The 16,780-nt window shown below is 42.2% G+C and overlaps 1 protein-coding gene across 2 annotated transcripts in view; it reads right to left on the bottom strand.

The window, feature by feature from the left end:
* Positions 1 to 16,780, bottom strand: part of dock1 (dedicator of cytokinesis 1) — a 371,371-nt gene that overhangs the window by 78,045 nt on the left and 276,546 nt on the right. For both annotated transcript variants that reach the window (XM_072456209.1, XM_072456210.1), the window contains exons 31-34: positions 16,284 to 16,384; positions 5,732 to 5,790; positions 4,482 to 4,630; positions 698 to 783 (exon numbers count right to left, since the gene is read on the bottom strand). In XM_072456209.1, coding sequence (XP_072312310.1) covers positions 698 to 783; positions 4,482 to 4,630; positions 5,732 to 5,790; positions 16,284 to 16,384 — 395 coding nt within the window. The remainder of the gene's footprint in view (positions 1 to 697; positions 784 to 4,481; positions 4,631 to 5,731; positions 5,791 to 16,283; positions 16,385 to 16,780) is intronic.

Here is a 16,780-nt window from a genome sequence, read left to right as displayed (position 1 = left end):
GGAGCAGCTGGCACTGCTGTTTTTAACGTTTTTCTTAGGAAGTGTAACTCTAAACAACAATAACTACGGTAACCATTTCTATAGGTACAAAACAAAGAAGTCTGGAGCCGCAGTGCTTCAAGGGAGGGCGGAGCTGATCTCTATGTGGGCGGGACTAGCGCGCGTCTAAAAGCACTATTTCTTTTAAAACAAATGAACTATTCCTAAACCTAATCCAACCGTTTTCCTTTTTTTTAAAATAAATATGCGATTTCCCCCCCATTTTTCTAAAAAAACAAATAAAACAGAACATAAAAAGAACAAAACACCAAACGACCAGGGAGTACAAATCAAAAGAAAGACGTGCAGTAGACATCAACCAAACTAATATAAAGCTAAACCAAAATAACAGTCCCACTCGGTCCAAAGTCGGTCAAACTTGTCCTAAAAAACTCGTCCTAATTGCGCACTAATATACAGTCGAAAAGAAACATTTGAATAAAAGCCCCGCGGTTGGAACGACAGTCGCGGTCAGGATAAGCTAGCGTGCCACAGCAGAAGACACGGGAAATGGTAAAGATTGTCACACATATGGCGCTTTTCTACCTTCAATTTTCGTACCTCGCGGAAATATCCCGAGAACAAATATCACAGAGTGTAGATGACACAGGTCTGGAGAAAGATGTGAATTCGAGTGTTTTTTGGAGTGCGGTCTTACATTTTCTGGAAGAGGACCTTGTACTGCTCGTCTCCGCGGCCGCCCTCCACCTCGTGATCCAGCTTGGTGATGATCTCGTTTTCGAACTGCAATCAGAAGACAGAGCGGGCGTGAATAATCCGCACGGCCTGATTTCTCGGCTCATTCGCAGCTTCTCGGCGTCGCTCTGGACGGTGTCGCGTTGCGAGTCGGAGGGGAGACGAGGCCCGTGAACCTGTGTCGTACTCGAGTTTACAGTTTTAGGGTGTTTATATTTGGTGGACTGGACGTCGTTTTACAGTGAACAAATGATATAGCATTTTGGAAATAGAACGGTCGATATAATTGGATGTTTCGAGTTAAGTTCGAAATGCAAACTGACATTTGTTCGCTGTAGTTCACCTTTTAGTTACAAAACAACATGGAAGACGTCTCTTAAATGTAGATTTTTCCAAAAAGATCGATGACACAAATTGGACCGACAATCTAAGTGGATATTCGAAAGATTTTACAAAATAAATAAATAAATGACTCATTACATACATTTTACAATTTTTTGTTTCTATAATTTTGTTGGATGTCTATAGATTTTGATACGTACCATTGTCTTGAATCTCATTTCTTTTTAAATTTTTCTTAATAAAATTGAAAAAAAGTAGTTTTACTCAAGTAAATTGAGTAAATTTTGCATAATATGTTTAATTCATTTAATTCTCCCAACTATGATGTATAAAGACATAGATAAGTGTATAAATGTATGTGTGAAGTTTTTAATATGAAATTTAAACAGGACTGCCATTAACGTATATCTATAACAACTATAAGTTAACTAAAATAATATAACAAAATAATAAATAATATAACATGACGTCCTTTGCAAAACCTTAAACCTTTTTGTATCAATGAAAAAGTATAAATTGATTATATTGTTAAGACTGTTTTGTCCGTTTCAAAACTTGTGAAATTCGACTAAACTGTACGCACTTTTTTAACTCTTTAAGGCTTTAACTGCCTGATTTTGGCCGTCTGCGCTGAAGCATCACAGATCACGGGGAAAATCACATAAATCTCATAAAAGACCAACGAAATGTGCAGTGGACACCAGCTTTTATGCATCCAAACACAAGAAATTATCCTTCTTTTTAGCGCGACATTTTAAAAAGCAACTGCTCAGCTTTGAGTACCTTTTTGAATCTGTACATTGCAAAACATCCCCTGCCGTGGGTTTGAAAAGCGATACAAACACTTCAGTTTTTTAGTGAGTAGATGCGTCTTACAGTAAAACAAAAGAGTAGAACGGAGAGCAATCGATGGCCCACAGTGAAGAGGAGGAGGCTGCAGCCGCACTCACTTGTAATAAGCCGAACCCCAAGTGACGCATTGACGTTATTAGCTGGAGTTCCACGGTAACGGAGGAGGCGATTAGTGCTTTTAGTCGAGTTAGAGCGAGTTAGAGTCAGCGCTCGTCTCCCGGCTCCGCAGCGAGCGCGAGACTGGGGTTCTACGCGGAGCCAAGTGGAAATCAATCACAACAAACTCTACACGTTTAACTTGAGTAATTGTATGTTGTGTAGAAGTACAATGTAACTGGTGGAGCAAAGCGCTTGTCTCTCTAGATAATCAACAGTTTAAGCCAAACAACAAAACAAAACAGCTATAAGGCCGTAGTTATTTTATTACTTGGTTTACGGATCCGCCGCACTTAGATTATTGATTTCTACAATATAAATAAAATAAATTAAAATTATATATATTTTTTATAAAGTACCGCCGACAACACAAAATAGCATTAAAAGGAATATAAAAAAATTTATTAAGTCAAAAGATAAGAGCGCGTGAAGCAATTTTTTGTCAAAATCCTGCGGGAGACTGCTCCGACCCTGCGCGGTCCTGGCGAGAGCGCGCGCGCGCCCGTTTCCTTGTCTGCTGCGCGCCTATATATCGCAAATACACATTTTAAACCCGTTTACCACATATTCTCCAGTGCGTTTTGCAGTGACAAAGGCTGCACACTTAGAAGCGTCTGTTCTACCAATGCAAACACGCTAAATCTACTGTTACACTCTCCTGCGCGCCGCGTCCCCCCCTCTCCTCCCGTGGTGCATTTTAGGAAAACCCGGAAGAAATCTTTTGGGGAAATTATATTTATATTTCGCCCGCCTGTTCAATATATTTCATTGAAAAATCCGTAAACCAAGTAATAAAATAACAGCGGCCTAATTGGGGGGAAAAATGCAGAATTACATACTGTGAAATATACATTGGCAAAGTGAAAAGTTACAACGTGTACTTTTAATTTCTACATGCCATTATTATTTGTAGTGTTTTGTGTATTTTTTATTCTTCTTACCGCACTAGTTATCGTACTCTGCTCATAAATGTATTTTCGCCACAAAACAGAGTCAAAATGATAAACTTCCATCGCTGTCGGCAGAGTTGTCATTTTTTGTCCTCCTTTTTGTTTTTGCTGCGATTATCCACAGCCGCGCTCGGCAGAAGTGAATGTTACGCCTCGTTACCGAGCAAAACGAAGCCCCTTTCCACTTGAGCTAATCGGGTTGGGCGCAGCCGGCTCGGCGATGTCGTGGGCCGTTTGCAGGTCGCCCATATTCATTTATGCGCGTGTTTGGAAATTATAGTTACGGAGCAAAAAGGGGTAAAATTAGCAAAATAATTATGAAGTCAGTGTATTGGAAATTCAAAATAATATTGGTTTAATATTCAGATTGCTGTTATTTCTCCCTTCAATGTGCTAAATCGGAACAAAAATGTAGCAATAATAATACAAATAATAATCAAAATGAATGAGAGTGAAATGAGCTCTTATCCAGTCGCCAGTTTACAGCGTTTGGTCCGAGCGCCGAAGCCGAGCGGAAGCCGCGAAATAAAGCCGCAGTGAACGCCGCCGCGGGAGTGTGGGAGTCATTTGAAACCGTTTAAAATCATACAAAATCGGATCGGACGGCGGGAGGAGGCTGGGGTACCACGGTAACACGGGGGGGGGGCGCGCAGACTCCTCCCACAGAGATGGTGTGATGCAGGCCCGGGAATCGAACCCATGATCTCCTTATTTGGTCTCCGACCGGCTGGTAGTGCGACTTATAATAAAAAAATTGAAAATGTATAATAATAATAATAATAATAATGATTAAAAAATAATAAAACAATAATTTAAAAAATCTAAGATGAACGAAATGGGTGTGAGTTATAATAAATATTTAAATATATAATCATAATAATAAAAACATTATCCAAAATCTATACATAAATAATAATCCTTTTTGAAAAATCTCCTAAATCTTATATCTTATACCACGGTAACACGGGGGGAGGGAGCGCAGACTCCACCCACATATATCGGCTGGTAGTGCGACTTATAATTTAAATAAAAAGGGGGAAAAAAGTATAATAATAATAACAATAATGATAAAAAAAAAAATAATAACAAAAAAATAATTTAAAACAATCAAAGATGAAATAAATGGGTGTGAGTTATAATAAATATATGATCATAATAATAAAAAAATAATACAAAATCTATACGTAATAATAATAAAAATACATAAATAATAATCCTTTTTGAAAAATCTCCTAAATCTTATATCGTACACCACGGTAACACGGGGGGGTTACCGTGTTAGGGGGGGCACGCAAACCCCTCCCACAGAGATCCTGTGATGAAGGCCCGGGAAACGAACCCACGATCTCCTTATTTGGAGCTCTAACCGCTCTAACCGCAGCGCACCCCGATTTTTTTAATGAAAGGACATGTTTGCTTTCCGTTTGCTCTCATGTCGGGACGTACGTGGTGGAAGCTGCAGGTGGAGTGGGACTCGCACTGCATCATGTCGAAGAAGATGGGGATGGTGGCTTTTCTCAGCTCGATCTCAGGCACCAGAGTCATCTCCAGGATCGGACCCACCATCTCCGGGATGAACTTGATCTTATGTGGCCCTGCAGGGGTGGAAAAGACAGATCTATAGAAGCAAAACGAACAAAAGCACCCCAAATATACTCTTTGTGTGATTATTTATTTCAATGCCACGTAGTAGGAACCTTTGTTATTTAGAGATCTAGTGTGGACTATATTCAGCATTTTGTCTCATTAGAATTATAGAGTTCTAGCTGCATTATGGGTAATTACTGTGTTTAGAAGCGACACAGTAGAAGGATCTGCACTTCCTCTTCCTCTGGAGTTTGTGGAGTTGTTCAGAAGTGACACAGAGGAAGAAGAATTCAATGGATTTAGTGATTTGGGGTAAAACTGATGCTTTGCTAAACTTGTTAGCATGTTCTTTATGCTATAGTTATCTGTTAGCATGTTCTTTATGCTATAGTTATCTGAAGAACTGTTCATATGTTACGTTAACATACCAGACACTTACCACAGTTCTGTCTGTGCCTCATGTAGCTGAAGGTGTTAGCGTTAGACTTATACTCCAGTGCGACTTATATACGTGCTATTTTTTCTTCTCTATTTTGCATTTTATGATCCTGAAAACACGGTAGTTAAAGTGACAGGTGTTTAAGACGTGTTCATGGTCGAGCTCTCCATTGTTTTTTATCGTGTACATGAAATAAAACACATTTGCAGTGGATAAAACAGCTGCAGAAACTCCACACGCTGAAATATTGTCCTTCAAACGACGGAAAATCCACATCTTTACCACCGAGCGCGCCTCTACAATAAATAAATCAGCAAGTGACGATTAGCTCAGGTAAATATAGCCATAAGCTAATCAAACTGCGCTTTGAGTTAATGGTGTTTGAGTGTGTAATTGAAGGATCAGCCCGAGTTTAGAGCGAGGAAACGTCCCAATTCTCACTTTACCAAAGCACTTTCACGCGCCATAAAACCAATTAACAGATGTATAGCCGCTATTCTGAGCGGCGAGGGGGGAAAACGAGGAGGTGATGACTGCGAGAACACCGAGCGTCACTGGAATGGAGGCAGTAAATACATGTGGGAAGAACGAGCGGGTTTAATGTGCGGAACGAGCCGAACGTAAAAAAAGGTTAAAGTTCACGATCTTGACTATAATTTTATCGACTTACCTAGATTGTACCACATGTCGCGGATCTCGAAGCCGATCTGCCTCCTCATGTCCTGGTATCTGAAAGGTGAAGGTCAGACGAAGGGAGTCAGTTTAAACAAAAAAACTAAAACAGTCAAAGGGAAACATAAGGAAAGCTCGGTGTATTCCACAGATACTCTTAAGGCTTATTCAAACGACTTCGCTCCCGTGTGATTTCTGCTGGCGAGGACGGCGTGTAAATAAACAGAAATGATTGCTGCTATCTTTATTCGAGCCATAAAAAAGGAAATTATCAAGTAAAAAAGGGTCTAATTCAATTTCAAACGTGGTCCGTATGAAACTGTTAAAACCCACAGTTCACAACAAACACGATTCAAGATGAGCCTGGTCGGTGTGTGAAAGGGTTTGAACGGTGCGTGCAGGAGGATAAAGGAGCACTACGTCACTTTTCTGACACCTGCAGGTCTCCATGGAGAATGTGAATTTACATTAAAAGGCATTAAAGGGGACGTAGTACGCTAAATCAACTGTGGCGAGCTTTAAACCTCGTTACGACAGCGTTTCCTCGTCACTAGTTCACTCAAGGTTGCATTTTGATTGAGTCACGCATCTTTTGAGTGTTGTCTGAGGCTCTGAAAATGTCTGTTTTCACCTATCCCCTAGCTCCGCCCACCTACCCTACGCTCACTTGCGTTTGTTTGAACATTTCAGAGCGATGCATGTGGGGTTTTAATACGTCACACAGCCACTTGACGACGATCTGCTGCTTGTTACGGTGAAACAAAGAGGTGGGCGGGGCTTACCGATTGTACAGTGGTTTTAGATCAATAATGCAGTTTACAGTGAACAACATGTAAAAGGATGAGCTACGTATGTTATATTTTAATATCAAGTAGTTGGGAAAAAATCACAATGTGTCCTTTAAACTGTGTCCATCTCCAGGTGACACGGTCAGGCCCAATTACAGGTCGAGTCTGTGGAGAGGCAACCCAGTTCACAGTGAGAATACATGTTTTTTAAGTATGTATAGTATTATTTTTGTAAATTCGAAATAAAACAACGTGATCTCATCTTTTCTTAATAAGACATTCAGAAATAAGACGATGACTTCACTTCAGTTTGTGGCTTTTTGCATAAAAACACAAACACATTTTTATTCACATTATTATTATCACATTTAAGATAAGAGAAGAAGAAAACCTTTGTTTGTCCCACAGAAACACGGATGAGGAATAATAACTCCACTACTTAAATCCGTATGAATATATTTAAATATAGTATAAATATCAATACAAATAGACAAATGACACACTCTTATTTACAGTAAGGGGCTGTTAAATGGACATAAAGTATTTGAGTTGGCACGATTTTGAACATGTTTACAGACCTCTGCAAACATGCTCTGAAATCCATGGTGATCGCGTTTTACTTCGTCAGTTTGTATTTAAACGTTAAAGCTCCGCGACGTGTTTAAAGATGAACTCGAAAGATGAAGAAAGTCTTTTTAAACACACGTTGCAAATCTAATTACAATGGCAATACCAACAATCACAGCAGGATTTTCTTCCCAAGATCACGCAGCCTCACTAATAATAGATGTAATCATAGGATGTGTTCGTTTGAGTCGTTAGCTCAGCCCCTCAGACAGATGGTGTATCCAGCCCTTCACCAGAACTAAAGAAACTACTTGGATTAAAAGCCGACGCATATTCACTTTTTAAAAACTTGCATTCCGCGAACAAAATTCCAACTTCCTTGAGCTGCGTGAATCCTGCCGGCAACGCCAATTATAGCACCTAGCTAGCGCCGGTAGCGAGGTTTGTGCGCGCGAAATGCAGAGTCACGTCGTCATCAAATTGCTTCATTGACGTTGAAAAATAACGGTTATTGGCAGACACAAAGCCACAGCGAAGCGTCCACACTGGCAGCAGAAGCCCCGCCTTAGGCCATGTGATTTATCCCGCCCTAAATAAGTCATACTGTCCATCCCGGGGCCTCGTCCATTGTTCTCAGAGGAAATCTAAGTTTCATTGGAAAAGGCAGAAGGATCACGGCCGCCTCGACTCTTTCGCCCGGGCAACAACATTGTCGCGTCTGGGTCATGAACCAATCACGGGCAGCGAGCCGGCCCCTCCCTCCGTCCGCACACGCACTGTACAAGGTGAAACAGTGGACGACGCCGAAATAGAAAAGCCAAAGTAGAAGTGGAAAAGGCGACGCCGGGGTCAAAGGAGTCGGAGCGCGGCGGCAAAAGCAATAGGACTCAAAATAATGGCTTAACGCTAAAACCGATTGGATATTTGATAAGAAAAGTAACTTTGGGAGTAAAAATGGCTCTCGGAGGAAAAAAAATGCAGTGCCACTTGCGACCACACTGACCATTACTCATTGCCAACAAAGTCTGGCCAGTGCCTGATAAACATTGTGTATCAAAGGGATGATCTGGGCAATTTCCATTTTCTATTGCCTGAACTGAACCGATCTGGTTGAGATTATTTCATTTTTTTTTTTTAGTTCTTTTGCACTGAAACGCCTTATCAACAGATCGATCACATGGGCAACATTACCTTAAAGCACTTGTTATGCAATATGTACTTTTAAATGGCATTTTAACCGTGTTCTAATCATCTTCGCTCACCAAAAAAACGACCTGGAGCTGGATTTAGCTTCATTCACACATTTGTTTACAAGGTTGTCGACCTCTGAGCCTCAAAAAACACAGTTTCGGATTCAGATGTGACACGTGCATTACAACTGTGTACTATTAGCATGTCGGGGCTAGCTATCTTGTGTTTTCCCCCCATGATAATTCCCTCTGCTGCCAGTAGAGGGAGTGCTAATATCAAATGGTGATGAGGGAATGATGGCTGATCGAAAGTAACATGTGCTTTTCAATAAATACATCGTTTTTTAAGCTCTAAAACTTGAGACGCCAAAGCCAAAAGCACATTTAAAGGTCAATAACAATACAAATAAGGCCTAACATGTGTCGTTTAAATCATTATAGTGTTCTGTAATACAAAAAAAAAGTGAAAAATATTAACAAAGTTGTTTTAAACTAGCTTTGACCTGGCACCCAAACGAGAATATTATACCTCAAATCTTATTCTATTCTTGCGTGATTTGCCCGTACGATTGTCGAGATCTTGAAAAACCACGGGAAATTTCACTCAAAGTTCTTTACCACTAGCCAAAAGACGGCCGAAGTGTTAGTTTTAGTCAAAAACAGCCACCTTGAGTAGCAACCGGTCACGGCGTGAGCTAACGACTTGAAGTTAAATCAATCAAAGTCAAAGTTTCAAATTCATTCACACAAACCACTGTGACCGCGACAGCGCCGGACCGTTTGGACATTAATTCTCTGTCAAAACGATCATCAATAACGCTCGACCCCCTGCGTTTTAATATCCCAGTGCCAGCTGTTAGCGCTGTATGCTAAACAAATTAGCACATCTTTGCAACACTCCACCGACGGCAAACTTTCGGCTGACATTGCACAAACGGAGGGAAAGTCAAAGGGTCTAAAGATAGCGCTCTAATGGATATCTACTCCGCCTTTTTACCCTTTGTGACATGTCCGCGCGCCGCAGAGGCCGATGCAAAGACGATCGATCGTTTTGCCGATATTGGCAAAGACGAAACTAATATGTTTTGACGGAGGCGGCGAGAGGAGCGGGAAGGAGGGTTCTGGGAAAATACGTTGCGTCACCTTGAGCGGTTTGATGACACGCGGTAAAACAAGCGCGTTTTCTGGCACACATTTAGGACGGGGGAGTGGAAAGTATTGGCGCCGTAAAACAATAGATCAACTGAAGAAATAAAGCGTTTTCACAATTTTCCGTGAATACAGCTCACGTTTTGATCACTTCATGACTTTATTAAGCGAGTGAAGATGGTGGCGATTTCAGCCCTGGTAATGTAAATGTTTAGCACATTTCTACATGTGATGAATAGTCTGATCATGGCGTTCTCAAGCTGGGGCTGGCGGACTCCAAATGATTTCAGAGAGTCCCATGTTTATGGTCTTAAACAAGGCTTGACACCTTGGTAAATGTAGATTATGGTCTTTTGGCCGACCAAAGTCATTTCTCGAGGGTTGTGTCTTCGAAATAAATTGGACTTTGGACACGAGGCTACATTAGCACTTCGGGGGTAGCCAACTTTTTATGTTTGAGGGTCACGCAGCTGAAAAAGGTTGAGAACCACTGGTCTAATCCATACACAGGTATTTCTGTTTCAAAAGTGAAAGTATTGCAATTGTATTTTACAGCAAATACCTTTTACTTTTATCTTCTCACTCCATGTATGAACTAAATTGAAGCACATCCAGTATTTTGTATGTGTTTTTGTTTTGAGCATGTTTTGAGCATGTTTATGGCGACATCTTACCAGAAGGTTTTGAGTTCTGGTCCCGGCTTTGAGCAAACAATAACATGACATTGTTGCGTTATTACTACGCGCTCTGGGAAGAGTCACGTCCTCATCAGAGTGAAGGCCGCTCCTCTCCCGTCGCCATCCTTCAGGCGTCACACGTTTAAGCGCTGACAGGAAGAAGTGCGCGGCTGACAGGAAGTGGTTAGCGCTGCTGTCACCGAGTCGCGAGAGGCTAACGAGGAATAAGACATCCCCAGTGAGACGGCGGGGGACGGAAAACCCCAACGCCACAATCGTGCGGCAGGTGCAGCAGGATGCAGGAAATGGCTAAACGTCTCATTTGCACGTCGTGTTGGAAGTTAAGATAAGATAAGATAAGATAAGATAAGATATTCCTTTATTGTCCCACATGGGGAAATTTCATTGGTGCAACGCAGGTAGATACAGAGGTAGATACAGAAGAACAGATCACTTATAGGAAGTCTGAAAAACACTTTCAGTAGAAGATCTCCTATAAATAAATAAAAAAAAAAAAAAAAACTCCCATAGACAAATAAATAAATACATAAATACCATTGCATGTGATCACGACAGTAATTGCACATGAATATGTGTCACGACAGCACATAGATTGCACATGAATTTTACATGAATTGCACATGAATTCCAACAGCAATTGCACATATGACAGAATTGCACATGGTTAGGTCAGTATTGCGAGTGTTCAGTACTAACAGTTTTTGTTATAAAGTCTGACAGCAGCAGGAAGGAAAGACCTACGGAACCTTTCCTTCACACATCGAGGGTGGATCAGTCTCTCACTGAAGCTGCTCTCCAGAGCGGACAGAGTGTCCTGCAGGGGGCGACACTCATGGTCCAGCATAGATGTGAATCTAGCCAGGACCCTCCTGTCCCCCACCTCCTGCACCGAGTCCAGAGCACAGCCCAGGACGGAGCTGGACTTCTTGATGACTTTGTCCAGCTTCCTCCTCTCCCTCTCTGTGATGCTGCTGCTCCAGCAGGCCACACCGTACAGGAGGGCTGATGCCACCACAGAGTCGTAGAAGGTCTTCAGGAGTGGCCCTGTCACTCCAAAAGACCTGAGTCTCCTCAGGAGGTAGAGCCGACTCTGGCTCTTCCTGTACAGTGCGTCTGTGTTGTGAGTCCAGTCCAGTTTGTGGTTCAGATGAACACCCAGGTACTTGTATGAGTCCACTCTCTCAATGTCCCGTCCCTGGATGTTCACTGGTGAGGGGGCAGTGGGGTGGCGTCTGCGAAAGTCCACCACCATCTCCTTGGTCTTCCCCGCGTTGATGAGGAGGTGGTTCCACAAAGTCCTGCGCCAGTCCTCTGTACTCCGCGTCATCGTCGTCCGTGATGAGTCCGATGATGGCAGAGTCGTCAGAGAACTTCTGCAGGACACAGCTGTCCGTGTCATGTCTGTATCTGCAATAACTAACCGAAGCGCCCTTTTGGGATGAATAAAGATGACGATTCACATTAACAAGACGGGTTTGATCCGTGGTTCTGAAATTGCAGTTTTGATTAACGCTGGTGAAACTTGGACCCTTCGAGTCATTAAATTTAGCGAAAAGTAGCGAGCTCAAGATGGAACAGATTTCGTTAACCCGTCGAATTGAGAGATTTAGGCCATGTCCACACGCATCTGACAAAACGCATATATTTTTCTACCATTTGACAGGTCGTCCACACAGAACCGCAGGATTATGCACTTGAAAACGGTGCTTTTTGGAAAACTCCGACCAAAGGGAAGATTTTTGGGAAACTCCGGTGTCGTGTTTGAGTGTGGACGTGGATGAACGGCGCTATAAGTTGCCAAAAGTCACAATAAATGAACACAAGTCACGTACACGCCCTTGTTTATGGCGCCGTGATTTGTGTTTTGCGAAAGTGACGACGAGAAAAGGCTCGCTCTCATTGGATAGGTTGGGTTTAACACCGCCAACTATTGGTCTGACATGTTTATGAGTTCAAGAGCGCAATTCCATATGGACATACATTAAAAACGATGTGTGTACGCAATACTTTTTAAAAAACTAACGGCGGACGTGTGCACATGGCATTAATTCAAATTTTGATGGATGTTTTGCCCCTGGATCCAGACTTTGTCCAGCGATGATCTTGGTTTCTTTCTATATTCCTTTTCACTCGGGCACCTCGTCACGTTTAGTCGATTAATCGTTGCAGCCCCATTTTTCTCACATCGTATTGAAAAAAGTCATCTTTGCTACAGCATCCTTCAACTTATCACACACTGTATTTATAGAATCGGTCACTGCGATATTCGCCGTTTCACTTTCGCAGAAGAAACGATCCGACCCTTACGCAACACGTCACTTGCGACAGATGACGGACGCAGAGAGCTTCTACCGTCAGCGCGGATCCTACTGTAAGAATTATGGGCGACGAGACGTGATTGACAGGCAGCGGCCGGGCCCGAGATGCGATCAAAGCCGGAAGCGAAGCCGGCGAGTTACAATATGTTAAACGGAGACTCCGACAGGGGGGAAATCGACAGTGACACCGCCTTCTGCCTGTCAGGCGCGTGTCATAACAACCGCTCCAGGACATGCAAATCACTGGAGCGCGAGTTGAGGCGAGACCAGAGCGTGCGGTCGAAGAAGGCCGGCCTAATTGAGATTTAGTCGTTTCTAAATCGCCAACGAGCCGTTTGGAAGAAGAAAAGCGGCTTTTGTTTTTGTGTTAAATGTAAATTATTAAAAGTCTAAATTGTTTATGTCAAGGAAACAAATCAAAAAGGAGGTTTGTTGGTTCAATTCCAGCTATGCACACACTAAACATGTGCATAGTAAGACACGTATCCTAACAGTGGCTCAAGTGGTTGATTTGTACCAGCAAGGTTGCCAGGTAAAGGGGCGGTACCATAAAGTTTGTTTCCCCCCCAGTGCAGATATATGGTAAACACTGTGCTTAGGGTTCAAATTAGACCACTGTGTACCGTCTATATCTAATTATAAAGCCTTTGTATCGCTGCAAACGAGGAAGTGCACCGTTAGCATGCTAGGATGCTAGGAATTCAGTAGCAACGTGGTGAATACGATTGGTTCAGGTACAGCACCTTTACGTCCAATCTCCCACCATTGTGTAGAATCACTTTTCCACCATGTAATACACTTACTATGCACTTATACACATGTAATAAACTTACTATGCACTTATACACATGTAATACACTTACTATGCACTTATACACATGTAATACACTTACTATGCACTTATACACATGTAATACACTTACTATGCACTTATACACATGTAATACACTTACTATGCACTTATACACATGTAATACACTTACTATGCACTTATACACATGTAATACACTTACTATGCACTTATACACATGTAATAAACTTACTATGCACTTATACACATGTAATACACTTACTATGCACTTATACACATGTAATAAACTTACTATGCACTTATACACATGTAATACACTTACTATGCACTTTTCCACCATGCAATACACTTACTATGCACTTTTCCACCATGTAATACACTTACTATGCACTTATACACATGTAATAAACTTACTATGCACTTATACACATGTAATACACTTACTATGCACTTTTCCAACATGTAATACACTTACTATGCACTTTTCCACCATGTAATACACTTACTATGCACTTTTCCACCATGTAATAAACTTACTATGCACTTTTCCACCATGTAATACACTTACTATGCACTTTTCCACCATGTAATACACTTACTATGCACTTATACACATGTAATACACTTACTATGCACTTTTCCACCATGTAATACACTTACTATGCACTTATACACATGTAATACACTTACTATGCACTTTTCCACCATGTAATACACTTACTATGCACTTTTCCACCATGTAATACACTTACAATGCACTTATACACATGTAATACACTTACTATGCACTTTTCCACCATGTAATACACTTACTATGCACTTATACACATGTAATAAACTTACTATGCACTTTTCCACCATGTAATACACTTACTATGCACTTTTTCACCATGTAATACACGTATCCACCTTGTCTGGAGTAAATGAAGAATTAGCGGCGGTCGTTGGTACAGATTTGAAGCCAGCTCGGAAAAATAGACCAAATCAATTATTATTTTAGTTGGAAGAAGTAGAAGTGGCGAATATCAGCGTGAATAATACATTAAAAGGAGTATTCAGCAGTACGACTTATGTGCTGATCACTGCGTCACTCTCAGACGCTTCTTGAGGCTCCCGCTGAGAGAGATGTCACAAGAGCGCCTGTACTACTCGCATAACTTCGCCACGTTTGCGTCACTGCGAATGAAGCGCTTTGATGACGACGCGACTCTATTCCGCCTGCGCAAACCTGGCTACCGGCGCTAGCGAGGCGCTATAATTGGCGTTGCCGGCAGGATTCGCGCGGCTCATAAGCCTGTATGAAGCAGAAACGAGATGCAAAGCGAGCAAGGTTGCAGTCGGGGCGGGTTAAGCGCGAGAAGCAGAAATAGACGAGCGGGTGGGAAAGGTGAACGGGACCTTGATGTATTCCGTGTCATGAGCGTGCGTGCGGCCCGGGCGTGTATATATTCGAGCGGCGTGTTTGGGGACGTCAAATAAGCGGGCTGGAAATAGCGCGGAGCAGACATCAGCCTTTCGCGGCGGCGGTGTTTGGTTTGCAGTTTATTTTGTGAAAAGGGGGAGGATGACAAGTGGAAAAAATTGTGTTTAGGGAGTGTTTACTGTCAGTGCGTGGGAGGTTATCAGGGACGGCGAATAAAACAAAGGACAACGAGCGCAGAACTGTCCGGGAGGAAACAAATGAACTGTCCGGGAGGAAACGGACGTGATGTATGGGGAAAGTGACAAAAGTGTTCCACGATGAAGGGTCAGAATTAGTCTTGTCGTGTGATAAAGGGGATTGTGAACAGGCAGTAGTTCTATGTAAGGGCAACATTACTCGACATTTTAATATTAACCAAGAAATTGTGCAAAGTAATGGTCCAGGAAATGACTCGATTAAGATTCAAAATATGTTTCAGACAGTTATTGTAAAAGCAAACGTCGTCTGGTTCCATAATTTAAAAGGAACGCAATAGGAAAGACAAAACATTCAATAACGTACACAATGTTCACCACCTCTGGCTATTCAAACACCATCATGAATCATTTATGTTTATATTCAGTGTGTAGCATTAATACTAAGACTGAAGTTCTAACCGAGCAGTAACGACGTGTGTGAAAGTCTCGCAGTGACTTGTAATGAGATCGGTACGTTTCCCGGCTGCAGATTTTGAAAAGGAAGAACACGAGAGAGGAAACGATACACGATTAGGAGTTGCTCCGTTACCTTCTGTGTGATATTGAAAGAAACAAGAAGAAACAGTACATTATTGTTGGAACGGCAACATTATAATAGGTTTTCATTTATTCTTTAGCTAAGCGATCTGCTGCTGCCCTGGTAACGACTCCAACATGTTAGAAGTGAGGGATTTTGAATTGGGTAATGTTTCGCTGACTCATCTAAAAATTTTCAAATTTTTCGCACTTAACAAGAGCAACTGTTCGAATGCAAAATATGTAACCTCAACCAAATTAAAGACTTGATTAGTATCGTGTGCCCCTGACGTGTTCCTTTCCAGATTGAACAAAAACAATTCAACCGTTTCCAGAAGCGAACTGAAGGTTTTACCCACAAATCACAAGTAAACACACGTTTAAACGCTGTGGGATTTCAACTTGAGCCGCGCGGGAGAGAGGAAAACACATCCGTCTAAATCCCAGCATTTTATCTCTTATCTTTTGACTTCCAATTCCAAGAGGGATTTCCTAACTTTGAGACGCCCCCGGCCGTCGAGAAAGAGTCAATTTGTTTGCCTCACGTGGCGTTCGAGGCTTTGTTCAGCGTCTCCAGGAGCTTGGGAGGTTCTCGAGTGATTGTTGCCACGTTACAGAATTCTAAAGCAGCGTTCGAGCGGCGCGTGGGGAGGACGGCGCGCGGGGAGGACGGCGCGCGGGGAGGGCGGCGCGCGGGGAGGACGGCGCGCGGGGAGGACGGCGCGCGGGGAGGACGGCGCGCGGGGAGGACGGCGCGCGGGGTGACGGCGTGCGGGGAGGACGGGGCGCGGGGAGGACGGCGCGCGGACTCCAGGCGGGTTTCATGTACTCACTTGTGGAAGATCTTGGCTCTTTTATCGCTTGAGAAGTTCTCCAGTTGAAGGGAATCCTGGGTGAGGAAGGCGACGGCGAGGTGGAAGTAGTTGTTCCAAAGCTGATCCGGGAAAAAACAAGAGGAGAAAAACATATAGAAATGGACAAAATGGTGAAAAACAAGACAATATAAAGCAGGAAATGTAACATGAGGCACAAGAGACAAGACTGAGCTGGTGACGAAGACTTTGACTTCATTCAGAACAATGAATAATAGCATATAAATAAAAATAAATATATAAAATGAAATAAATGTGCGTTTTTTACTGTATATTTTCAACAGATGCACTTTATTTTTATTTTCTTATTTTTTTATAAATATAATTAAAACTAGTCAAATTAGCTCAAAAAGAGAAAGAAATATCTAGAGTCATCTTCCAAACAAAGTGATATTTATGATCCATTCACATTTTTATTCTATACTTGAAACTCAAACAAGACATTTTAGCAAATTCCT

Source organism: Eucyclogobius newberryi, unplaced genomic scaffold (genome assembly GCF_026437365.1).
Source record: "Eucyclogobius newberryi isolate DKJ021-1_F unplaced genomic scaffold, fEucNew1.0.hap1 SCAF_20, whole genome shotgun sequence".
NCBI classification, from domain to species: Eukaryota; Metazoa; Chordata; class Actinopteri; order Gobiiformes; family Gobiidae; genus Eucyclogobius; species Eucyclogobius newberryi.
This window is presented reverse-complemented; position numbering and strand designations above follow the sequence as displayed.